General features: G+C 51.1%; 2 protein-coding genes across 14 annotated transcripts in view; one reads left to right on the top strand and one right to left on the bottom strand.

Moving 5' to 3' along the window:
- Zhx3 (zinc fingers and homeoboxes 3) overlaps window positions 1–12,301 on the top strand; it is a 144,091-nt gene extending 131,790 nt beyond the window's left edge. For 12 of the 13 annotated variants that reach the window (XM_046433149.1, XM_046433147.2, XM_046433148.2 and 9 more), the window contains 2 exons: window positions 410–3,400; window positions 6,057–6,209. In XM_046433149.1, the coding sequence (XP_046289105.1) occupies window positions 541–3,400; window positions 6,057–6,193 (2,997 nt within the window). In that variant the 5' untranslated portion in view covers window positions 410–540 and the 3' untranslated portion in view covers window positions 6,194–6,209. The other variant, XM_046433151.2, reaches the window with a different exon arrangement.
- A 1,747-nt stretch (window positions 12,302–14,048) lies between these two features.
- The window catches only part of Plcg1 (phospholipase C gamma 1), a 33,819-nt gene continuing 22,424 nt past the window's right edge, over window positions 14,049–25,443 (bottom strand). The window contains exons 14-33 of the mRNA XM_046433667.2: window positions 24,341–24,509; window positions 24,075–24,197; window positions 23,885–23,986; window positions 23,606–23,793; window positions 23,094–23,294; window positions 22,899–23,018; window positions 22,624–22,804; window positions 21,680–21,757; window positions 20,834–20,937; window positions 20,528–20,624; window positions 20,277–20,346; window positions 19,606–19,763; window positions 18,109–18,205; window positions 17,745–17,969; window positions 17,522–17,670; window positions 16,251–16,365; window positions 15,974–16,135; window positions 15,782–15,870; window positions 15,507–15,691; window positions 14,049–15,326 (exon numbers count right to left, since the gene is read on the bottom strand). Of these exons, the coding sequence (XP_046289623.1) occupies window positions 15,284–15,326; window positions 15,507–15,691; window positions 15,782–15,870; window positions 15,974–16,135; window positions 16,251–16,365; window positions 17,522–17,670; window positions 17,745–17,969; window positions 18,109–18,205; window positions 19,606–19,763; window positions 20,277–20,346; window positions 20,528–20,624; window positions 20,834–20,937; window positions 21,680–21,757; window positions 22,624–22,804; window positions 22,899–23,018; window positions 23,094–23,294; window positions 23,606–23,793; window positions 23,885–23,986; window positions 24,075–24,197; window positions 24,341–24,509 (2,656 nt within the window). The 3' untranslated portion in view covers window positions 14,049–15,283. The remainder of the gene's footprint in view (window positions 15,327–15,506; window positions 15,692–15,781; window positions 15,871–15,973; window positions 16,136–16,250; window positions 16,366–17,521; window positions 17,671–17,744; window positions 17,970–18,108; window positions 18,206–19,605; window positions 19,764–20,276; window positions 20,347–20,527; window positions 20,625–20,833; window positions 20,938–21,679; window positions 21,758–22,623; window positions 22,805–22,898; window positions 23,019–23,093; window positions 23,295–23,605; window positions 23,794–23,884; window positions 23,987–24,074; window positions 24,198–24,340; window positions 24,510–25,443) is intronic.

The raw sequence follows: 25,443 nt of genomic DNA, 5'->3' as shown, positions 1-25,443 counted from the left end.
GCTGTGAAAAGAAAAACCCTTGTTGGCCCAAACATTTAGACAAGAGTTACAGTGGATCTTTTGTTCTCACTCTGACATGGTCAGAATTAATTTGGAGGTCCCAAAGAGGGCATTTTTGTTTTTGTTTTTAAAACTGAGTTACTTAATGCAAGGATATGGGGGGTGGGGAAAGAACTAAGAAGTATGGCTGTGGTCTATAAAGGAGTGTTGGAACACTCCCAGGTCATTTTTCAGTGGAATGTACTGTTAGCAACTGAGGGCTCCTGACTCAGTCTTTACATCTGAGCTGCTGGGGAACTGAACGTCTTGTGAAAAGACCTAGATGCTGGAGGACAAGCAGCGAACTGTGTCTGGGGATCTGAGAAATAGTTTAAGGTATCTTAATTATGTTTTTTCTCTTCCTCCTCAGGTTTAATAGGGGAAACCTACTTTCTGCAAGTAACTGAAAAAGCTGCCCTCGGAAGCTGTTTCTTGGGCCCTCATGGAGTAGTTGGAACTTTTACTGTCAGATCCTTGGGCTCCTGATCACCCAGAGTAGCCATGGCCAGCAAGAGGAAATCCACCACCCCATGCATGATCCCAGTAAAGACCGTAGTGCTGCAGGATGCCATTGTGGAGGCCCAGCCAGCAGAGGCCTTGCCTGAAGTACCCCAGCAGGATCTTCCCCCAGAAGCACCTGCTACCAGCAGTGAGGCAGCTCAGAACTCCAGCAGTACTGATGGCTCCTCACTGGCCAATGGGCATCGGAACACTTTGGATGGCTATTTATATTCCTGTAAAGACTGTGATTTCAGATCCCAGGACATGACCCAATTTGTGGGACATATGAACTCAGAGCACACAGATTTTAATAAAGATCCAACTTTTATCTGCCCTGGGTGCAGTTTCCTGGCAAAAACCCCCGAGGGGCTTTCCCTGCACAATGCCAAGTGTCATTCAGGGGAAGCCAACTTTGTGTGGAATGTGGCCAAGCCAGACAATCATGTAGTCGTGGAGCAGAGTATCCCTGAGAGCACCAGCACTCCTGACCCAGCAGGGGAGCCCGGTGCTGAGGGGACTGATGGACAGGCTGAAATCATCATCACTAAGACTCCAATCATGAAGATAATGAAAGGCAAAGCTGAAGCCAAAAAAATCCATACTCTCAAAGAGAATGTCCCCAGCCAGCCTGTGGGTGAGGCCTTGCCAAAGCCATCAGCTGGGGAAGCAGAGGTGAAAGAGGGGGACCACACCTTTGTTAATGGGGCAGCTCCAGTCAGCCAGGCACCTGCCAGCTCTGCAAAGCCCCCCCATACCACCAATGGGCCCCTGATAGGAACGGTGCCAGTTCTGCCAGCTGGTATAGCACAGTTCCTGTCCCTCCAGCAGCAGGCCCCGGTGCACACCCAGCACCATGCCCACCAGCCCCTGCCTACATCCAAGGCCCTTCCCAAAGTGATGATCCCCCTGAGCAGCATCCCAACATACAACGCGGCTATGGACTCCAACAGCTTCCTGAAAAACTCCTTTCATAAGTTCCCCTACCCAACCAAAGCCGAGCTCTGCTACCTGACTGTGGTGACCAAGTATCCAGAAGAACAGCTCAAGATCTGGTTCACAGCCCAGAGGCTGAAGCAAGGTATCAGCTGGTCCCCTGAGGAGATCGAGGATGCCCGTAAAAAGATGTTCAATACAGTCATCCAGTCTGTGCCTCAGCCCACGATCACAGTTCTGAACACCCCCCTGGTTGCCAGTGCAGGCAATGTCCAGCATCTCATCCAGGCCGCTCTCCCAGGCCACGTTGTCGGACAGCCAGAGGGCACAGCAGGAGGACTCCTGGTCAGCCAGCCACTGATGGCCAATGGGTTGCAAGCACCAACCTCGTCTCTCCCCCTGGCAGTCACATCTGTTCCCAAGCAGCCAACAGTGGCACCTATTAACACCGTGTGTTCAAATACAACATCGGCCGTGAAGGTGGTCAACGCAGCCCAGTCTCTCCTCACAGCCTGCCCCAGCATAACTTCCCAAGCCTTCCTCGATGCTAGCATCTACAAAAATAAGAAGTCTCACGAACAACTGTCCGCTCTGAAAGGGAGCTTCTGCCGGAACCAGTTCCCAGGGCAGAGTGAAGTCGAACATCTGACCAAAGTCACCGGCCTCAGCACTAGAGAGGTGCGGAAGTGGTTCAGTGATCGGAGGTACCATTGCCGGAACCTGAAGGGCTCCAGAGCCATGATGCCTGGGGATCACGGCTCCATTCTCATTGACTCTGTGCCTGAGGTGCCCTTCTCCCCATCCTCCAAGGCTCCCGAGGTAACCTGTATCCCAACAGCGACCTCATTAGCAAGCCACCCTGCTGCCAAACGGCAATCCTGGCACCAGACTCCTGACTTCACGCCCACCAAATACAAGGAGAGAGCCCCAGAGCAGCTCCGAGCCCTGGAGAGCAGCTTTGCACAAAACCCACTCCCTCTAGACGAGGAACTGGACCGCCTGAGAAGTGAAACCAAGATGACCCGGAGAGAGATCGATAGCTGGTTTTCAGAGAAACGGAAAAAAGTGAATGCTGAGGAGACCAAGAAAGCCGATGGGACAGCCTGTCAGGAGGAAGGGGAGGCTGCTGAGGACGAGGGGGGAGAGGCGGAGTTGGCCAGTGAACTGAGGGTTGCTGGTGAAAATGGTTCCCCAGAAATGCCCATCAGCCAGATATCAGCAGAGCGCAAAGTCAGCCCCATCAAAATCAATCTCAAGAACCTGAGGGTCACTGAAGCCAGTGGCAAGAGTGAGCTTCCAGGGCTCCTTGCCTGTGAGCTGGAGGAGGATAGTTTGAATAAGCTGGCAGAGCAACCCCCTGGCAAAGTGAGCTACAAAAAGACGGCTCAGCAGCGACACTTGCTGCGGCAGCTCTTTGTCCAGACCCAGTGGCCAAGCAACCAGGACTATGACTCCATCATGGCCCAGACGGGGCTGCCGCGGCCAGAAGTGGTGCGCTGGTTTGGAGACAGCAGGTATGCTCTGAAGAACGGCCAGCTCAAGTGGTACGAAGACTATAAGCGGGGCAACTTCCCACCGGGGCTGCTGGTCATCACCCCTGGAAACCGGGAGCTGCTGCAAGACTATTACATGACACACAAGATGTTGTATGAGGAAGACCTGCAGAACCTCTGTGACAAGACCCAGATGAGCTCCCAGCAGGTCAAGCAGTGGTTTGCTGAGAAAATGGGTGAGGAGACCCGGGCCGTGGCAGACACAGGTGGTGAAGACCAGGGCCCTGGTACTGGTGAGCCTGCGGCAACTCACAAAGGGCTGGGTGACTCCTATTCAGAAGTGTCTGAGAACAGTGAGTCGTGGGAGCCCAGTGCACCTGAGGCCAGCTCAGAGCCCTTTGGTACATCAAGTCCCCAGGCTGGACTTCAGCTAGGTAAGGAATCTCCAGGAGCCATGGCCTTCCTTTGTGGGTGAGGGGAGGATGCACTCACAGGTGGACATTGAATTTATTGCACAGGGGGCATCTGCTATCTCTAAGGCTGCCTGGCAACAGGACTAACTTCCTGTCTACTTGAGGGGACAACAGGCAGCAGAAGCCATGGGAGCCTAATATGGATAAAGGGGTGAGAGTTGGGCTTTTTTTTTTTTTTTTTTGGTTCATTTGTTTTAAGCCTGTACAGGGAAAAGAACATGGTAAATCTAAAAGGACCCAACCCTTTTTTTGACCACTTCTTAGCACTAGAAGAATAGATCAAAACATCATCTAAGGCAGATCCCGAATCACTGGGTAGAAGAGAGCCATAGGACATCAGAGGAAAATCAACTCAAACTGTTAAACAAGGGGAAAGAGCCTTTGTCTTTAGATACATGAAGTGATACCAGGTGCTGTGGTGCACACCTGTAATCCCAGTGGCTCAGGAGGCTGAAGCAGGAGGATCACAAGTTCAAAGCCATCCTCAGCAACTTAAGGAGGCCTTAAGCAATTCAGGAAGACCCTGTCTCTAAATAAAATATTATAAAAGGGCTGGATATGTGGCTCAGTAGTAAGCACCCCTGGGTTCAATCCCTGGTACCAAACAAAAATACATGAAGTGCTTTTATCTAATGGTGGCAGGGTTTGTGTTTCTGTTTTTCCTGAAGTAGAAGTGTTTATTATAATGGAAATCACCTTCTCTCTTGGACATATATGGAATTCAAAGTTTGAATTGTGTTCCTCAGTTTCTTTGAATTATGGTATTTTAGTATTCAAAAGCAAAATTCAGAAAATTATTTTAAGACATAGTTGTGAAGCCACAGACAAGTCACATTATCAGTTGTTAACTTTCTAGGTTCTAGGTCCCTGAACTCTCAGCCACTCCCTTTGGTATTTGATTCCTCATTTAAGGCCCCATCACTGAGCAGCCAGAAGCTCAGGGAGAGCCAAGAGGGAAGTGTTGCAGAAGATGAAGGGATTGGGGACTTAAAGATGGTGGCCCTGCCAGCTGGGTTGGCTGTGGTGAGGGTGCAGAAGATACCCAGACAATGCCTTTAGAGTTGGGCAATGTGGAGGTAGGTCCTGGAGAATCTGTACCTCATCCAGGCACCACCCCCTTCGGGGTAGGGTTTAGAGGCGTGTGAGTGTTGAGATACTGTACCTCACACAGCAATGCCCCTCCCTCCATCAGCATCTGTGGTAACTGTGGCCCAGCTTCCTGCTGTGGCTTGTCATTGCTGGGGTGGGCATTAAGGACTTTGTCTTCCAAAAGTCAGTTTTGAGTTTTGATTGCTGATCACTGCATTTGATTACTGAGGGGTCAGCATAGAGACTGGTCATTTTTCCAATCCCTGTGGGCTGAAGCAGCTTCCTAGCCACAAGGGATTTAAAGAGACAGTACTCTTTTTAAAAATTCCCCCTTTTGGTGAGTCAGACATTTAAAGAAAACTTAGGTGGCCACAGAGACCACAGAACAGAAACTTCAGTGACCCCATACCACAAGGAATACCATTTTGCAAAAATGGTTTGGAAAAGTTCACAGAAGGCTCTAATCCTCAAAAAGAAAAAAATTAACAATGCTGGAGATGGAGAGAATTAGATTTTTGAGTTACTATACAGTCTTCAGAAATTCTAGTTCTCAACAAAAAATTGCAAAACATACAAAGAAATCAGAAAGCATGGCCCATTCACAGCAGTCAGACACCATCCTTCAGTAAGTCTAGACACTGGAATTATTAGTCAAAGATGTTAAATCAGCTATCTTACAGAAGTTTAGTGAACTGAAGGAAATCATGAACAAAGAACTGAAGTCAATCAGGAAAACTCTACATGAATAACAAGCCTATCAATAAAAAGATAGAAATTATAAAAGGGGGAACCAAACTCTAGAGCTGAAAAGTACAATCACTGAAATGGAAAGTTTATTAGAAGGGTTCAACAGCAGATTTGAGCAGTGAATCTAAAGTTTAGATGATTGAAGTTATCCAAAGGATAAGAAAAGAGAAAAGAATGAAGGGAAATGAACAGAGTCTAAGGGACCTATGAGACATCATTAAACATACTGATATATTTATTATAGGAATCCTAGGAGCGAGAAAGGGGAAGAAAGAGTATATAAAGAAATCATGGCAGCTGGGTGGTGATGCACACCTGTAATCCCAGCGATTCAGGAGAGGGAGACAGAAGGATTGCATGTTCAAAGCCAGCCTCAGCAACATAACAAGGGCCTAAGAAACTTAGCAAGACTCTGTTTCAAAAAATAAAAAGGACTGGGGAATGTGGCTCTGTGGTAAAGCTCCCCTGGGAGTCCCCAGTACTCCCTCCCCCTCAAAAAAATTTATGGATGCTGAACCCAGCTGTTGTGATATGAGGGCAGCATGTTCCAGGGGGTGGTGAGGGAGAAGGCAGCATGAGGTGTAGAAGACAGGGCTTGCAGGAGGTGGTGGCTGCCTGTAGCACTGGGGTGAGGCAAGGTAGGGTTTGTGGGTGTGGAGAGGCCATGCTGATGCTCCAGCTTTGAGGCCAGGGGTTTGGCAGCCATTCTGCAAAGAGACTAGAGGTCTTGGCACATCAGCCATCATCCTTAACCCACTTGCTCTTTTTCACCTTTCCTCAGGCTGGAGATGGGGGAGTGGCTGGCAGGAAGGCATTGCTCATGGAGTTAAGAAGTCCCCAAATCCAGTGATGCCACCCTGGCATAGTGAGGACCAGGCTGCCCTGGGGGCTGTACAGATTGCAGCAGCTGTGGAGTGACAGGCCTGTGTTTTCTCCTCAGAAACAGACTGAAATTGATCCGATTACTCTGAAGGACCGGCCCATCTGGGATGCTGCCTGCCACATGGAACAGCTGAACCTGCCTCTCTGCTGCCACATGTCGTTTCCATGGCCAGCCACTGGGTACCCAAGAAGGCCTCCAGAGGCCTTGCAGATAGCCCAGAGCCTGTTGCCACCAAGCAAGTGGCAAGAAGGGGTTCTGCCAGTCCTTCCTCCCACAGTGTAGGACCTTCCCTTGGCCTCCCAGGGATAAAGCAGTTCAGACTTCATATTCATAGACAGAATCAAGTTTTAACAAACATTGCCTCTCTACATTTAATAAAATACCAGATTACAAACACTTTCATTATATAGACACTTTGGTTAGCAAAGTGGGATGTTCACATCATCTCTGAATGTGCCGTTTGTCTGTTCTCTGGGGAGCACTGGAGCCACTGATGCCCTCACTTTCCATGGGCAGGCAGGGGTTAAAGATGCTCAGAACTGTATCCCGGCCCCCAGGCCTCTCTGCTTTCCTCACAGAAGGATACCATTGAAGAGCTCTCTGTCATGTTAAGTGGTGACCAGCCACTTTTGGAGCCAGGCTTGCTTTGTGGGCTGGTTGGTACAGAGCCTGTTGTTGCCCTTAGGTCAGAAAATGGCCTGGCTGTGCGAGTAGTGCTGGATCCTGGCCACTCTCCTCTTCAGGTGTTACCTTAATTCTGCTTTTTTTTTTTTTTTTTGGTGGGAGTTTGAATCATGGACCATAACTTTACAGTTATCAGATCAACTAAAGAAATATTTGTTGTTAAGCCTAATATACTGACCTATGTGCCCCCCACCCCCACCGTGTTTTCTTTCTTTCTTTCTTTCTTTAATGTAGAAATGTAGACACCTTTATAGTGAGAGGAAAATGAAGAAAGGAAACGGGGAGAAGGTGGGTGAAGAAAGGTATAGCTACAGCCTGCAGTCCTGGCTACTGCAGTGTTGAGAGCCCTGTCCCCCCACTTACTACAGAAGCTCTCAGGAGAGTAAGAGGGAGGGCTGAATGGATTCGTGGACCGTGGGGAATTATCAGAGCTGGAGTGGACTTGAGCACCAAGACCTGTGGGTGGGAGTTCCTGGCAGAACATCTGGAATGCTGCAAGCACACACCAAGGGCCTGGCCAGCATGCTGGGCAGATACCCAGAGGTGCTGGACATCATTGGACAGGTCCTTGTGAGGGAGTCTCTGAAGTTCTGCATTTATGTCCCTAAACTTGGAAATAAGAATGCTTATGTAGTCTAACCCTCACGTCCTCCTTTGAATTGAGAAAATCACAGGAAAAGAAGCCTTTGAAACAATGGGAAACTTACAGAGTTGTACTAACTAGAAAAGCCCCGATTTCCTCAAGACCGGCCACTCTAGCAAAGGGGGTGGGCTGAGGATGTGTCACCTGTGGCCTCACCAACCTCTCAGAAGTGAACCAAAGACATTGGTTCCTGCAGTGCCAGGCACACGTGGAGGCCCCTCCTGCTGGGCCTGGGCTGCCTGGGGCACCAAGAGACCTGGGCAGGGAAGGGCTCAGGCATTAAGCGCTGGTTACACTCTATGTACCCAGGAAAGTGGAGCAGTCACACCATCTTGCTGGCTGGGCTGTGGGGATGAGCTTGGTGCCAGCAGCCTCTGCCTTCTAGGAGAGGGCTTTCTTGGGAAACTCAAAGCCCTCGAACCATTGTTCTAAATTAGTGTTTTCTTTAGCCCTCCCTAGCCCAATAGGGACCACCTCTTATTTGTCTCAAACTGGGGACTTGTGAATACTTCTGCAAGTTTTGCAGCCTATTTTTGTTTCCTTTCCATTTGGGGAGTGAAGCTATGAGTCTCAAAAGCCTTTGAGGAACTGTCAAGAATGGCAAGTGATCGCCTTCCTTCAGAGAACAGACACTTGGAATCTTTCCTTTAGTTTTTATGTACATTCAGATTAATTTATATATCCACATATACAGTACAGATATTCATTTGCTACCTTACTTGTAAAGTGAACATCTGATGTGTACACTTGAGCTTCACGGCACGTGGGTGTTGGGGAGCAGCCTGTGTGCGGGCAGGGACTGCTGTACACTGGTGGCAGTGGCAACCCAGCATGAAGCCATCTCCAAGTGTCTGAGAAACCACTCTGTGCCTCAGCCCATGCCTGCCAGCCTCACCTCGAGTCTGTGTGCACCAGCTGAACGTTAGTGTCTGCAGAGAGGGTTCTTGTGGTTATCTGCGTTGACATTCAATTTACAACCCAAACAGCAAAACAGAAAAAACTTGTCCATGGTAGACAAGTTTGTGCAGGACCCTGCACCCCAGCCCCAGGCACTAGCTCATCTTTTGGGTGGAGTAGTTATGGTGAGGCCAGCACTGGCAAGTTTTTCTCACAGATGTTGGCCCTTCCCATCAGCTAGGGGCACACGACAAACAGTAAGACTGACCAGATAAGAGCCCCGCAGACTGGACAGACCCTGCTTCTTCCTGAGCTCCTGAATGGGAGTGAGAAAGTGGGATTTGGACCTTCTGCTTGAAACATGACACTGAGAAGTGGTCATGAAGCAGGTGCTTTAAAGGGATATCATTATGGAACCCAGGGCTTCGGGTGCCAAGCACAGAGACCCATCCACATGTGCCCAGAGTCCAGAATCACATTGACAATGGTGGTGAGGGGGTGTGGTCACCAGGCCGGCAGCTTGTCACAAGACAGATCACTGGTATTGCACACTGCTGAAGGGTTAAATTCTGTGTTGTCCCTTTCAATAAAAGACTGGCTGTGGGCTGCCAAGTTAAGCAAGGTGAGTGGGCGGCTGTTCTTTCCTGAAGAAAAGCTTATGTTACCAGAGGACGGATCCCCCCTCCCCTCTGCACCTGGGCTTATCAGAGGCAGTGGATTGTCTTCCAGTGTTTCTCATTGCTGGTGTCTTATGCCTGTTTGGTTTATTGTGTTTTTCACTTGAGGTTGTAAATTAAGTTCTACTAGGTGAAACCAGATCACAGTTCTGATAAAGGAAATTTGAATTTGATAATATACTTTTTACATATTTTGATTACCTGTTTTAATTTTTGACCATAGAAGAGCTATTTGATTTGGGGAGGGGAAGTATTTTCAGGTCTCTTGGGTTCCTGAAAAAGAAGGCCCTAGTTGTATGGCTCAGAGTGACTGAGAGCTCCTTTTTTTGGCCGAGTGACAAGTGGCTGGTCAGGTGGACCAAAGCACTTGGGTCCAAGACTCTGCACTCTGCTCTCTGGAAGCAGAAAAGGCAGAGTGTCGGTGGCACCTTAAGGGCTTCCACTTGCACTCACGGGCTCGTCCTAAGTGGCCTTAGGAGGCCATCCCATCAGGAAGCTCTAGTGAGTTCTACAGGCTGCCATGTGGTTCTCGTGGGGTTTTATCCTGTCTTCCCTTCCTCTCCTTTCTGGTTCTGTCACATCTGTCCCCCAGTTGCCTTCCATGGAGGGTTGGGGGTAGCCTCTCTGGTTGGACTTGGTCTTTTTGCACATCCTTCCTCGGGATTTGTCTGCTTATACTGTTCCAGTCTTGGGCCCTTTTGCTTGTCATCTTCCTCACCTGCATGTGGACCAGGATTCTTGGATTAGTGGCTTTGCAGTCCAAACATCACAGCCTATGTTTAAAGGTTAGCGGGAGAGAACCAGTCAGGAAGAAAATCTAAAAACAAGTCTAATCTAAAAACAAGTCTTGGAACTTTTCCCCCACACCCATGTTCAGTTTACCTGGGGGAAGTTCATTGGTCTGACCTTTGCAGGAGATGTGCTTCTGTATTAAGTTTTAATTTTCATGCATCGCACTCATTTTCAAAACACAGTTGTGTGCTGGAGGAAAAAAGCCCTCTGGATGTGTGCGGGTCTTACCGCCAACTTGTCCTGACCAAAGCCAGCTAGTGGGGCCTGGAGCTCCTCTTCAGCTTCTCCCAGCTTGGCTTCTGTCTTCCCTGACAGTGGACACGGTTCCCAGGAGCACCTGGTCTCTGATGAGCTCAGTGCCTGTGGAGCTTCAGACTTTCTCTGAGCACAAGTCCCCTCTGCAGGGGACCTAGGCTTCAACCCAACATGCCCACTGTGCTGTTTGCTCTAGCCCATTTAAATGTGCAGCCATGCAACCCAGGGCTGATGAGACTGTGGGGATGTCATCAACAAAGTGACCATTTTGGTTTTGGCCAAATGACTGGATGGAAGTGGTGACCACAGTGCTGCCTGGCTTGTTACCCAGCCCAGCCCCAAATCCCAATGGAACTGGCAGGCCTTGGATAGAATCTGTTCCTGCCAGAGTCCAGGCCACACTGGGAGCTGGGGTGAAGCGGCAAACCCAAGTACTCTCAGCTGACCCAGCACCTGCACTTGGCTGTGAGGTATAATGAACCTGTACAGATGTGTGGCCCTAGAGAGGATGGAGAGCCTGCTTTTGGGTCTTATGTCCTGGAGTCACTTGTCAACACTAGTCAGCCATCCTGTCCTGCCCATAAACCTGAACTTCTCTTTAAAAGTGGACTTGGTCCTTCACTAACCTGCAGAAATGATAGGCATTCCTTTTTAGCTAAAGGTCCAGCAGGAGCTACCCACTCATAACTAACTGCCCTGGAGTCTGGGAATGAGACCAGGCAGACCCTGGTTGCCACATGGATGAGGACAGGAGCCTGTACCTGTTTCCTTGATCTTTGGGTCTACAGGACTGTGAGGATTTGTGGAGTTACTGATTATTATCTGCCCTTCCTGAGGTTTTGGCAGGAACTGGGCAGAGTGGAAAGAAGAGAGGGTAGCTCTTTCTGCTGCCTGGTGCCTTCCTGCTGTCTGGGCAGGTGGCAAGCCAGGACCCTGTGGGGGGCCTGTGTCCACCTGCCATTAGTGCCTCTTCCTTGGGTGTGTGCATGCATACATGTGCCAGTTGTGCACATACATGGGCAACTGCCTGTGTTAATGAACAGCTGTTTTTGGTTCCCTTCCATGAAAATTAGGTGATTCTGAATTAATTTGATTGGAGTCAAAGGTGAAAAGTCTGGGATAGAGACTGCAAGTGCTCAGTCCTTCCCAAGCACCAAGCTCCAGAGCAGAAACATGGTTAAGAGGGTCACATGGTACTATCAACCCTGTACTTTGTGTTTAAAGAGATATCTTCTCATTCACCCGTGGTTCTTGCCCATACATTCTTGCAGTGAGATTGTTGGCTGGAGAGCAAGCTAGCACCCACTCACAAGCAGGGTTCCACCATGACAACTGGGTTGCTCCTTGGGAAACTGGGTGAGGGCCAGGGGAGCAATGATCACACTGGGGTAGTGAGTTCCTGCCAGTTCCTGAGCAGCTGCTTTCTTAGCTGTGGCAGAAGGGTCAGACTGTGCCACAATTGTTGTTAAAAACAAAATATGCCAACCTTCCCCTCTGCCCTGCTGGCCGTTGTTCATTCAGTCTTATTGATGCAGTCTTTCGGGGTTGCCAAAGGCCTGCAGATTCCTTTCTCACTGAGTCCTGACTCCTAGTCCTCTAGCACCCATTTATGTTCTGGTCTTCAGTGCAAACCCCTTTGTTCTCTGTGGGCCAGACTACTGAGAAGTGAGCCTGGGGAGTGACGTGAGCAATTTGCCTCTGGAGTGCTTCCTGTCTCCTAGGGACAACTGCAGAAGTGATCATCCGAGTAAAGAGTGAAGGGCTACTGTCCTGTTTGTCCAGAGGCAAACTGAAACTCTAAACTATTTGAGGGTCCCACCTCCTATTGTGACCAAGCATGAAACCAAACTGAGAAAAAGGCATGCTCTGTCATTTGGGTCTGAGTGGAAGGGGAATTCTTTACTCTGCATAAATCTTTTGACAAAGATGGAGCTTACCTTTGGTGTGGACTGTGGTGGTGCTGAGGCGGGAGGCATGGGGTTGCCCTCTTTGGGCTGGGTCTCCAGGCCTCACAAGGTCCCCTGTGGGGATGCTGCTATTTCTAAGATGCAAATTGCACATTTCCTAGATTTTTGTATCTGTGGACTTGGATAAGGGAGGGGAACAGGGACAAACTACTTGTACAGTTTGAGATGGGCCTCAATGGTACTTCAAACCTTTTGATCGTTCCTAAATAAAAATGTACATATATTTTACATCTGCTGACGTATTTTGTGGGGAGTCAAGGGGGAAAAAACTGGCTTATGTATCCTGTGGGCCAAACTTGATCACAAACTTACAAACTTTGGTGGACAAGTAGAGTTCCTCTCCATTCTAGAATGGTTGCAACCAAAATTATTATTGTGCCTTAATGTCTGTCTCCTTTTCCTTGTGCCACCCCCCAAAAAAAATTTAGTCGAATTTTGCAACTTGGTTTTAGCCTAAGTCCTATTGTACAAAATGCTCAGATTAACCCCGGGAGGACCCGGGGAGAATACTCAGGCTGAGGGCTTGACCAAGGAGGCATGACCTTTTTGTTCACTTTGCTGGTGTGGCAGAACACCCTGATACCGTTCTTTTTCCCTTCAAGAGAATCAATATGGTGAGCTGGTAGGCAAGTTAAGATTCTTCTTGCCCCAGGTCCATCCCTTAGATTGAAGTCCAGGATGTGCTCCATAGGAGGAAACCTCCTGCCCTTTTTGCGCTAAAATACTTCTTTTTTTAAAAATAACTTTATTATTTTTATGTGGGTCGAACCCAGGGCCTTGCACGCGCGAGGCGAGCACTCTACCACTGAGCCATAACCCCAGCCCCTGCGCTATACTTTTTAATGGGTTTCCTCAACCGAGATCACAAACTGCTCCTGCTTTCTTCCTGAAGAGCAGCCTTTTGCCCTGCGGCAGGAAGTGGAATGCTCAGACCTTGTTGGCAATGTTCTCCACTTGTGTCCACTGGGTAAAAGCTGTTGAAAGCTAAAGTCTGCTCCTTTGACCCTTTCCACTTGTCCCTGGTCTGCCAGCCAGCTGGGAGATGGGCCACTTCTCTTTGCCTCTGTTCCTGGTAACATTCACTTCCCCTCTGACCCTGTTTCTTCTGGTTTCCTCTGCCAGAGTCAGTGCTTCTTAACCCTGATCACTCAATGTCATCACCTAAGGAACTCGCAAACAACACCCAAGGGAGAGAGTGTTCAGGTGCCAGTGTTTTTCAGAGACTCCATGGTGGGTACTCGGGTGTTACCAGGGCTGAGACTTCCAGTGGGTGGAAGGCCACCCACTGTCCCAGGTGCACAGCCTGTGTGTAGGTGAGGCAACTGACCACAGGGTGCCAAAACATTCAGTCCAACAAAGATGGTTCCCACTGGGTCAATCAGCAATGGTCAGGTATGGCTGGAGGAATGTGAAATGAAACTGATTTGTATGTTTGCTCGACTAAGGATATTTTCCACTAGGAAGGATCAAACAGCAGTAGAGGCAAAGGCAATGTGGTAAAGAGCCCACAGCAGGTGAGCCTTTTGTCCTGGAAGCTGCTAAGGGAAGGCAGAGATGGGCCTCCCTCAGGCCACATTCCAGGACACTTGTTCAGTCAATGAAGGCATTACTGTGGTCAGCACCAACAGACTGTTATCACATGGCGACATGGATGGGCCCTATCTATCTGCAATGCCAGCAGACCACTCCCTGCTCCAGAAGGAACACTTTCTCCTTGGTCCACATGAATCTGAAGCAGGAAAAAGGGATTCCCACCAACCACCTCTCTGTGCAAAAGGACCAACCAACCATCCTCTCTCCATAATGGAATGGTGAAGCTCTTACAGGTGAGAAGGTGGCCTTATACCTCCCATTCGTCCAGAAAGAAGATTGGCTGGACCTGAGAGGTTTCCAGAAATGTCTCACACAGCTTCTATTGCCAAATAATCACCAGACAACCGGTTTCCCTGAGCCCCCATTCCACAAAGCATACGAGTTAAAGGAAAAAGGACATGAGGATGATTTATTTGGCAGTCAGATCTTAAGAGGGCAGCAGAACTAGCAAATGGCCAACCCTGAGCCCAAACGTGGGCAGTGGGTTTGCGTGTGCTGAATGCTGGCTATGCTATGAGGCACCATTGCGCCCACGGGCCTGGACCCCAGCCTCTATCCTCAGAGGTAGGGGCTGCCTTCCCGAGCTTTCCATCTCCTTCCCTGCATATTTTTACCAACTAGACAAAAGTTGTGCTGAGCCAACACCTTGGGTCAGCACCTGACTGACTCTCCCTACCTGTGAGGCAGCAGCTCCTTAATTCCCTTCCTGTTCCTAAGGGAGAATAGATTGAGTCTTCATTTCATTGCTTAAAAAAAAAAAAAAAAAAAAAAGAAGAAAAAGAAAAAAAGAAATAAAAAGCTCACCAGGATAGGCTTGGCCCTTTCTTCTCTTCCCCTCCCACTCCTCCACCCCTTGGTGCCTTAATACCCCACACTGAGCCCCACCCAACACAGCTGGCTGCCGCTCCCAAAGGCTCTGCTCTGAGATGGCCCTTCAAGGGTGAGGAGCAGAAGGAGTAAATAACTTAGTTATGCTACCACTGAGAAGAAAAATAATACTGCTATTTTTATCATGATCCCCTGTATCTTTCAGGCTGGGTAGTATTCCCAGCCATGGGCAATGTGCCCTTGTGCTGTGTCCTCCTCCTCCCTGCAGGGCAGAGCCCTTCTCCACACAGGCCCTGCATTCCTCCACCCTGGCTCCAGGGCTAAACTGCGGGGCATCTACCCTCTCACTCTGCCCAGCTGTGGTTTTAAAGCTACAGGACAATGTAAACTTTGTTTCCCTGGCCCAGCAAGGCGGCTCCTCCTCCTCCACTTAGGAATGTCAGCGGCTCCTTGAAGCCTCCTATGCTGCTGAGGCAGCCTCTCCAAGGGGCTTCGGCCCTGCTTCTGTCCCTACAAGATGGAAGAACCCATCTCCAGAAGTCAGGGCCAGATGTGTGTGCTTAGTGCGAGACACAGTACAGTTTTTGCCTTCACCCAGAATTGGGCATGGAGGCCCAAAACAGTACATCTCATTAATGGCTTGGTTTTGTCTAGCATTCGCTGCTGGAATCCAGACTCCAGGGTGCAAGACCAGGAAGGCTGCCATGGCAGGCGGCTTCCACAAAACCCAGTCCAAGGCATCCCACGAGGCGTGCAGCACCTGCTGCTCTCAACCAAGCTGGGACGCAACTAGAGGCGGTTGTCTCCATTGACCCGAGTCCTCCTTGGGGCCCTGGACGAAAGGAAGAGTGTCCTTACTGGCAGTAGGACCTGGTAGATCAACGGGATAGCCCAGAGCAAAACAAAGCTTTTCTATCCAGGAGAAATGCTGGAGAAGCAGGACCCAGGTCTTCCTGAATCCAGCAGCCCTTTCCAAGCTGCACATTGACCACCTTCCCCCTACCACCCTCACCTTCGCTCCCGACTGTCAAAGTGGTCTGTGAGATGCTCCTGGGAGATGCGGAAGTCCTCAAATGGCTGCTGGTAGCGGGCTTCAAAGGAGCCTTCCCGGGGCCGGCCATGAAACAGCTGGCTGGAGGCATCTGAGCACCGCTCCCGCAGGGATGTACCACTGAAGGGACTGAGGTCACCATTCTCCTGCTCAACAAAGGCAAGTCAAGGGGTCCTCTGTACCTCAGGAGGCTCCCCACCCTCTCCCCAAGCTAGCCTACCCACCCTGATAGTTACCTTGGCAGGGAAAATGTCAATCTTAATGAGCAGGGAGGCCAACTCCAGGTCCTCACTGTAGTTGTTCTTCAAAGGCACTGCTCTGTATCCTAACAGGAGGAAAGCCTGGCCCTCAGCACAGGAGGGCACCAAGCAAGTGGCCCCACCCTGGCAGCAAGGCCATAGGGCATTATATGGAGAAAGGGTCCTCACCTATTTTCAGGCCTTTGACTGGGAAAGTAGCCTGAGCCAAAAAGTTCTGGTCACTAAACATGTCTTCCTCATAGACCACAAAGCGAAGGAAGGCAAATTCAGGGTTACTGATCTGGAACTGGAAAGGCTTGGCTGGCCACACAGGGTTCAGTCCATTGTCCACTGTGAAATTAGGGGCAAAAGGTTTCAGGACACCACTAAGAGTATGGCGGAACCTGTGGGGAGAGGACATCAGTGCCCAGGAGGGTGAGGCAGTGACTGGGGAAGGTAGACTCACCCACAAACTCGGTCTTCTGTTTGGTACTGTCATACTCAGCTCCAGCCACCTCAATCTCCACAAAAGGACACACGATGCCCCGGCCATTCTTCGGCAAGTGCCGGGCCCCCAACACCTGTGAGGCAGGCAAAGGTGGGGTAGGGCTGTCCGGCTCCAGCAGTCTCCACTGCAGGAGACTCAGACAGCAAATGTGACATAGGGACAGTGCGCCCTCTGCTGGGCCTCAAAGACACAGCCCATTAAGTCAGGGTCCTAAGGGGATCCAGAGCAGTTGCTGCCTATACCAATTTATTGGAACTTGGGACAAAATTTTTGAGTTTTGCAATCCACTTCATGTTAAATCCATTTCAATATGGAAGTCTTTGAAATTATTTCCCCTTAGGACAAAAAAAAAAAAAAAAAAAAGTTTACCCATGGCTCTGCACCCATCCTCAATATGCCCAACTCAGGTCATGTGCTCATGCTCCTACACTCCTCTAAGACTCTGCTCAGGTCTCTCCCACCCTGAACCCACAGCACTGGGTTGGCCCCTGTCGCAACTTTTCAGCAGGCATGTGCTGGGGAGCTCTGGGAGCCTGGGTGCCAGGAGGCTGCTGGTCTCTTGAGCAAGCTTAACTCTTGCTTGCTCCTGCAGGCTCCTGGCTCATCACAGGCCCTGTCTCTAAATGAAACACAAAAAAGGGCAGGGATGTGGCTCAATGGTCAATGGGGCCCTAGCCCCAGGCCCATCCTCTGCCTTTCTGACCAGCCTACTCTTGCCAGTTAGTGGCTTCCTACAGCTTGGCCTTACTGGAACCTGATTCGTTTGGTGCCAAGATGGGAACACAGTCAGCTCAGCTCCACAGCAAGGACCCACAGCTGACTACTTTCTATATTAGGAGAGTTGTGTCTTCAAACATAAGGCCAGCTCCAGTGCCCCTAAGACCCAGGAAATGCTGATCTGTACCCTTGCCCCAGCATGCCAGCAGTTCCCAGCTCTGATGTCCCAAACAATCTCTACTCTTGGCCAGCTCAGTGTCAAAATGAGCGGCGGTGCACGCCTGTAATCCCAGCTGCTCAGGAGGCTGAGGCAGGCAGGAGGATTCACGAGTTCAAAGCCAGCCTCACCAACTTAGCAAGGCCCTACGCAAATCAGCAAGACTGTCTCTAAAAAGGGCAGGGGATGTGGCTCAATGGCTAAGTGCCTGGTACAAAAACAACAAAACAAAAATATTCCTTAGCCAAGGGCATCCCTTTCCCACCCTGAAGCCCCACAGGTGAGCACCACCTACCTCAATGCAGATGGCACAGGGCTCCAGTCCACGGAGGCTGCTCTTGTCAAAGGGGTCAAAGGCCTCGTCTCGCATGGTGCTTGGCTGTAGCACGTAACCACAGTGTCCACCGGCCATGAAAAGGGCCTGGTTCATCTGCATGGGCTTGTCTGCAAGAGCCAGTTACTGTACATCCCAGCCCAACTACCCCAGGTCTCCCCTGCCCACCAGGGCACTGCCTTACCTGGGGTCTGGAAGTTGAGGGCCACAAGTTGACTGCCACAGATCCACATGGGCAAAGGATCATAATTGGAGGAGTCCAGCCGTTGGCCCTTGGGGTAGATGCGGGAGAGCTGCAGCCGATTGTACTGGAGAAACTTCTTGCCTTTGGCCTTGTTCACATATTTCTCAGCCTTGGTTTCCGGGAAAGACGACATGTCCCGGTAGCAGGCACGTTCTGTGCCAATCTCTGAGCCAAAAGGGAGACAAAGTCTGTCTGCAGGCACTGGTGGGGAGGACACTAAACACTCCTCTTGCACCAGCACTGGAGAATGCAGGCACCGCCAGGCCCCAAGCACCCCCCCCCCCCAACCTGGGCCCCGCCTTACTCTCTTCATCGAAGGGAACAGGCCTGCAGTAGACGACAAGCTCAGAGAGCTCAAGGGCAATCTTCTTCCTCCGTTCCATCATCTTCCCCTCGGTGAGCTGGTGACACACACAAGGCCCTGTAGCCCCAGGCTAGAGCCCTACCCAGGAGAAGGAAGCCCCTGCCAGCCTTGGGTACACCCACACTGCAGGTGCTCTGGGGCCCTCTCTCCCATCCCCTACACCTTCTAGACCCCACCAGACAATATATAAGGTCACAGTCCTCATTATTCTGTTCCTGAGGAGAGTCCTCCAACTCTCTTAAGAAGGTAGAATTCTCACTACCAGCCATGTCCTAAGGGCAGGGAACCCCAGGGCTGGCCGTGCTCCTCAGTGATGCTTTCTAATACTTCCTTACGCAGTCTCATCCCAGAGCAAAAAACTCCTTTTGGTTACCTGAGATCATTCTGGGGACTCATGCCCCACCTCCATCTCTGTCTGCACCTAAGGAAGATTCTCACCACCTTAGTTACCACAGAGCTCCCTCCTCTCCATGTCTAATACCAGCTGCAGAGACCCAGTCTCAAATGCTCTCCTGTCCCCTTTCCCCTGGAACTCCAGTTGTTTCCATGCTTCTTCTTTGGGTAGCTCCTCTACTCAGACTCCTCCTTTCCTTTTCAGTCTAGACCCAGGATCCAGCCCTTCAGCCTCCCAGCACCTCATCTTCCCCAAGGTACACTCCTGGCAAGCCTTACCACCCCAGTCCTCTCCTCTGGTTCCTGTTTTCCATAGCAGCTACAGATCTGCCCATCAAACACTGGGCATCAGCCTCCTAGCAGGAGCTCCCTTACCCTTGAGAAGGCCTCTGTTTCCAGGCTTCATGGGGGGGGGGGGGCTTCTCTTCCCACTCCCCACCAAACCCCCAGCTTCCACCCCCTCCCTCATGGCCAGCCACTGTAGACTCCCTGCACTCACTCACGCCACTCCCATGCCTCAGTCCTGTCACCAAGACCATTTGCTGCTGCTCAATCTGGTGGGCACTTTGTTTCTTATCTCACTTGGCTGCACCTCTGCAGCCTGCAACTTATCAGAACCCCCCGGCTCCCTAGCAGCCTCTAGCCTCTCTGCCTGTGCTTCCCGGGCAATCTCTCAGGAGTCCACCCAGGCCCTCTTCCTATTCTAGACCGCCTCATCTCACCTAAGCCTCTTGAGTACCTGTCCTGCTTCCAGCCCTGGACTTCTCTTAGCTCTTCTTGCCTTTTATTAAACTGCCCACTAAGCTGACTCGGATGACTGTACCTCCAACTTCACATTTCCTAAGCATACCATACTGCTTTAGGTGTCTGTTTCTTCTGGGTCCCTGCCTAAGGCAGGGTCCATGGTATGGCAAGAACAGTCAGCTACCTGCTGTGCTGAGAGGACTGGTGTGCTGGGAGTTGGAGGCCATGGCTCCCTGACACACCCATACCCTGCCCACCAAATCCCCCACCAACACCTTTCAGGTTCTAACAGATTCTCACCCTGGCGTCTGCAGTCTGGGCCACTTCACGGATCTTCTTCACCCAGTCCTGCAGCTCCTCCTGGGAATCAGCTGCAACATCCAGGGACCAGTGGGCCACTGATGCCAGGCTGATGGAGAAGACGAAGAGCCGGTTGTTCTTGCCCTCAGGACGGATGGCTGGGATAATGAGGAAAAACAGCTGTGTTCCCTGTTCCATACCCCTGGCACTGGCTCAAATGAATTCTATCTCATCTCATTTCCTCCTTACCACACCTTTGGGTGGGTTAGATCACTGTGCAGACTCATTTTACAAAGAACATTTCAACTCGGACACAAGCTTCTGTCAGTAGTGATGGCACCAGAGTTCCAAACCCAGCTCTGCCCGACTCAGGCCTCTTCCTCAGGCCATGTCTCCACCCCATCCAACTCCAAGCCTGTCACACACCCCTGCTGCCCAACCCATTAGAACTATGGATGTCAGTCAGCCAGCCATCAAAATGTTTGCTCTCTGATGATCCTGACTGACTCCACAGTGCCTGGCACAGGGTGAGCATGCAGGGGCCAAAGAGAGCCTAGTGTGTTCAGGGGTGTCCAGAATATGGGGGAAGTGAGGGTTCAGCCATTGGCTTCCTCCTAAGAGCCTGACCCAAGGAACACTGTGCAAGCCAAGAGGAAAGGATGGGGACTCACCAATCTGACAGGCGGGCACATCCACAACCCCCCGCAATAAGTCCCCCAGCGGGCTGTTCTCGTCCAAGTGCTGTGGAAGCAAAGCCCAGAGGATGGTCAGCACAGCTGCCACACCACCTGTGTGAGGCTGCATGTGTGTAACAATAAGTCCTGTGACGACACAGGCTGGCCTGGGACCATGTGTGATGGATGTGTGCAGAGGAAGACCCTGGGAGAGGGAAAATCCCAGGCCAGTGTGGCTCTGGACTCACCTCCCTCTCAGGCTCCAGGGCTGCTGGGTTGACCATCTCTTCCACATAGTTTGACGGGAACCACAGCTGCTTCTTCCCACCATAGTCCCCACGCCACCTGTGGGAGCCACATGGTGCTAACCCTCAGCAATCACCCCAAACTCCCACAAGGACAGCATCCTTAGATGGGGCTCCCACACCTAAAGCAGGCCAAGACAGGCACTGCTGGTGCACACAGACGACACACACTCCACAGAGCACATGGCTGGGGCCCTGGACTCCTGGCCCACCACATCACAGGCTCTCTGGCTCCAAGGGCAGGCTCACCAGCCTCCATCTTGTTTCTCCACATTCTGGATGATGGCGCTCTTGGTGAAAGTCAGCTCATCCTCTCTCTGGGCCTTATAGTCAAAGAGGGCTTTCACTGCACACTGCAGGGGTGAAACACGTGGGTTAAAGCAAACAGGCCCTCCCTATGGCTCCTGATTAGAGGACTCACGTGTACTTACACGTGCTTACACTTCCCATCCAGGCTGAGGTCAGGAGAGAGGCCACTGCCGGCAACTAGCCCTAGTTACAGTCCTCACCACCACACTGCCCTGCAGGAGGCTCCAGGGCAGACAGGGTGGAGAGAGGGAGGGCCTCTGCCAGGGAAGCTCCTGGCTATCTAGGTAGAACTCTGCAACCCCCACCCTGGGCCCCAGAGAACAGGGCTGGCAGGCCAGCAAGGGAGATTCTGCAGTAGCCCTACAGCCTATGGGCATGGCTGGAACCCCATCATTCCTCATCTCTGAGGAGCCCCTGGCTGCTGAGAAGAGGGGGTAAGAAATAGGGCATCCTCTCCAATACCTCAGAGGTAAGAGGAAAATCCTATAAGATTTTCCACAAGAGAGCAACTGACCAGTGTGCTTCCCATCTCTGCTGTCACCCAGGGAAGAAATGAAGTTACCCCTAGGGAACAATCTGGAAGGGTCAAGCTAACTCAGAGGACAGGGCTAAGGTGTGGGTCAGCCCCAGGAGAGCTACACATCTCTCACAACATCCTGGGCCTTAGCAAACCACAATCACTTTTCCACACAGACCACAGACAGGCCCAGAATACAAAAATGCAGCTAAGCTAAGCAGTTGGAGATGCCCTCTGCCTTAGCTTCCTGTTCCGAGGGCTAGCTGTACCTTGAAAGTCGGCATAGGGTTTGCCTCCACATAGAAGCCAGGGTTACGGCCTTCGTACAGGGCCCCATAGTCAGGCTCCTGGAAACAGGACACATTGAGATCTATTAATGCTTCAAAGCAGCTGTTCGTACCCATGGGTCCCTTTCTCCCACCACAGCTGGCCTCCACCTGGCCCCCCTCAACAAGTCCCTTCACTGACACCTGGTCCACTGAGAGCCCCCAACTTGTGAGGTGCATAGGGGCCTGGCCTCTCCTTTTTGCATATCCTGTCCTGAGGCACACATGATTCTAAAATCTCTACTTTGGCTCCTGAGAGGCTTGTAGCTAGGTCCCCAAAGGTTACCAGAAACCATGATTTTTGTTTGGTAGCTGAACCTAATGTCCACAAGAGCCCCAGAATGTTCTTGCCTGTCCCTGGATGCCTATGTCCCCTAATGACAAGTCTTTCTCAATTATCTCCTGTTCGAGACATCTTCTTTCAACTCAATGCCATGACCTGGGTCCAGAGTCCTGGTCACCCACTGCACCATTAGTTCCTGCTTCTTCCCTTGCTAGTTTCCCCTGCAGCTTGCCCTCCATCCCAGCACCCAGAGGGCATCTGCACAAACCCACTGTGTGGCCCACTCTTTTCAACTAGGAAAGTCCAGGCCAAGCCTGCTAGCAAGTTTCTGGCATCTGTATACTACTCCCTCTATGAGCTCAGGACCTGGTTAACCTGCACCTTGGCTCACTGATATCCTGCTTGAATGCCTAGCCTCATCCTTGAAGATGCAGCTCAGATGTCACTCCCTCCAGAATCCCTTCCTGGTGCCCAGTCTGAGACCCCTTCCATGGAAGCTTCTGCAACACTCTAAAACTTGGTGTCATGTACAGCCAGATTATCCAGTGACCATTAGATTCTGGGTCTCTCCTGACCCCACTGTCATGCTCCCCAATCCCCTTACAGCTGTGCCTATCTTCTCCAGTGCCTCCTCATTGATAGGGTAGCGCAGCTTCATCTTGCGGTATAGTGGGTGCTTCTCATAGTAGCTGATGAGGTCAACAAGGCTGTCAAACTCTGAGTTCCCCAGCATCACAGTCTGGCCCTCCTGCTGGACACGGCAGTGCTTGATCTTGCCTTCGGCCCTTCACAAGGACAGGATGGTCACATGGAGTCAAGGCAGCACAGACCAAGGTGAGGCCCCACACCCCCTCCAGCATCCCTGGGCTGACCCCTCACCGGAAGGAGATGGCATATGAGTTGGGCTCACTCCGTTTCCGCACCAAGAAGGCCCCATCACGGGGCACACGCATCAGCATGTGCTCGGCCTGTGCTCTGGTCAGGCTTGCATGGTACCACCTGAGGACAGGCAGAGTCAGGCCCCAGCCAGCACCACCCCTGGTCCTGCCCACCAGCCCCAGTCCTCTCCCTCACTCTTTGCTCTCGTGGGCATTGGTCTGTGGGACAGGCTCTGAAAGGCGCATCTCAAACTCGTTGCAGCGCAGGGGCACCTGCTGATAGTGTGTGATGAGGTCATAGAGAGAATCAAAGACGAGGTTGTCTGTCAAGAAGAACTTGGGGGTCCCAGCGTCCTGCCGGGAGTGGATTCGGCAGTGCTGGACTTTCCCGTTCCGCCTGAGGGAAGAGAGGATGGAGGGAGTCATGAGATACAGATCAGGGCTCCAAAGAACAAGGTCCACCCCAAGCAAGGCATCACGTCTCAAAGAGGAAGGTCAGTCTCTAAAGGAGCTCAGGTAAGGAACAGGAGGCCGTCAAAGGGATTAAAAACGTGTACAGTCACAACGCACATGTGAAGAAGTCACACTCCACATAGAAGCCTGGAACAAAGGCTCCAAGTGTCAAAACTATGACCATTTCTGGTGGTGCCATGGCTACATATACACACTGACAGAGCTTGTGCAATGAACGCACTAGGAGTAGGTTACCAGAAAGACAGCGTGTAGTCACCCACGAAGGTCTCACTCTCCCGCACTAGGAAGGAGCCATCGGGAGCCCCAGTCTCAATGCAGTACTCAGTGAGCAGGCGCTCTGCAATGTGCCGCCCGTCCCGCCCTGCGCCGAGCTTCCCGTGGAACCACTTCTCATTGGAGTGCAGCTCTGTGCTACCACTGGCCTGTGAGGGGGAGGACAATAGCAAAGCCACTCGGTGACTCTGACCCCAGCCCTGACCTGGCCCAGCCCCAAGCCCCAGACCGACTCCTTACCTCCTTGGGCTCTTCCTCATCCTCGTTGCCTTGGTCACTGCTGGTCTCCTCAGAGTAGTAGATCTTGCTGCTGGTCAAAACGAAGTAGTGGGGATACCACTCCTGGAACAGACCAAAGGGGCCTGTGAGCCAGGGCTCTCACCACCCTGCCAGCATGCCCTGCCCTGCCCTGCCCTGCCCGGGAGCTCACGTGGTTTATGGGATCCTCCAGGTAGAGGATGCCATTCTTGATGGAGTTGCTGATGTCGTTCTCAGAGTACATCACCGAGCTGGGCACCTCCTCATAGGCACTGCCCTCGGCCAGCTTCTTGTGCTGCATGGAGCAGGCCAGGTCATGGCATTGCCTGCTCCAGTCCTAATTATACCTCCTGCTGGAGGACTAGACCAAAAGCAAGAACCTGGCCTGGGAGAGGCATTGCAAGTGTGGGGCTCCTCCCACCAGCCCTCCACCCCTACCTTGATAAGGATCTTCCTCTTGAGCTGGTTGGGTGAGGGGAGTCCATCAGCAGTGATGTCCACAGGCTTGGTGAGAAGTGTGTCCCCAAGCACCTTCTTGAAGTACTGAGCCATGTTCCTCTGCTGGGCAATGCTGCAGTGGTCCTCAATAGACAGAATGACAGGGTACCTGTGGGACAGGACATGAGTGCAGTTGATGCAGACCCTACAATTCTGTGGGGTGAAGGCTCAGTCCAAACAGCACCCTACCTACAGCCCTGGTGCTGGGAGCCAAGGACCTGGGAGCATCCTAATCTAGCAGCTCTCTCAGAAGAGAGGCGGCTGTGGCCACAGCTACTGGTATAGTGGAACGGGTGGGAACCAAGAGGGGCAGGTGCTGCAGAAGGAAGCCCCAGAGTTGGTTGGTTTATGGAGGCTGCCAGATAGTGCAAAAAAGATATTCTACACTAAAAAGAGGTCAGGGAAGAGTAGAAGCAGCCTCTAAATACAGCTATCGGTGGGGCTGAAGTTGTAGTCAGTGGTGGAGAAGTTGCCTAGCATGTGTGGGGCCCTGGGTTCAGTTCTCAGCACAGCATATAAATGAATGAATAAGGGCTGGGGCTGGGGCTCAGCGGTAGCACACTTGCCTGGCAAGTGTGGGGCACTGGGTTAGATTCTCAGCACCATATATAGATAAATAAAAATAAAGATCAAAAGAAAAAAAAAGCAAGTGTTAAAAAAATAATAAAATTTAAAAAATGAATGAATAAAATAAAGGTCCATCTAAACAAAGATATTAAAAAAATAATAAGAAATAAATAAATACAGCTATGGTAGGGTCAGTGAGGTACAAAAGATTAATGAGCACAAGTTAGGTAATGAATAGGAACTAAGGAATGAGTCACAGATAATTCTCTGGACTATGAAGGAAAAGGAGCTAGTGGGACACTGGCCTGTAGAGATAAAGGCTGATGCCTGATGTGGTAGTGCACACCTACAATCCCAAAGACTTGGAAAGCTGAGGCAGGAGGATTTCAAATTTGAGGCCAGCCTTAGCAACTTAGTGAGGCCCTAAGCAACTTAGTAAGACCTCTGTCTCAAAATAAAAAATAAAAAGGGCCAGG

This window comes from Marmota monax, unplaced genomic scaffold (assembly GCF_021218885.2).
Source record: "Marmota monax isolate L192 unplaced genomic scaffold, Marmota_monax_Labrador192_F-V1.1 WCK01_AAM20220418_F8-fsc00014, whole genome shotgun sequence".
Taxonomy (NCBI): Eukaryota; Metazoa; Chordata; class Mammalia; order Rodentia; family Sciuridae; genus Marmota; species Marmota monax.
This window is presented reverse-complemented; position numbering and strand designations above follow the sequence as displayed.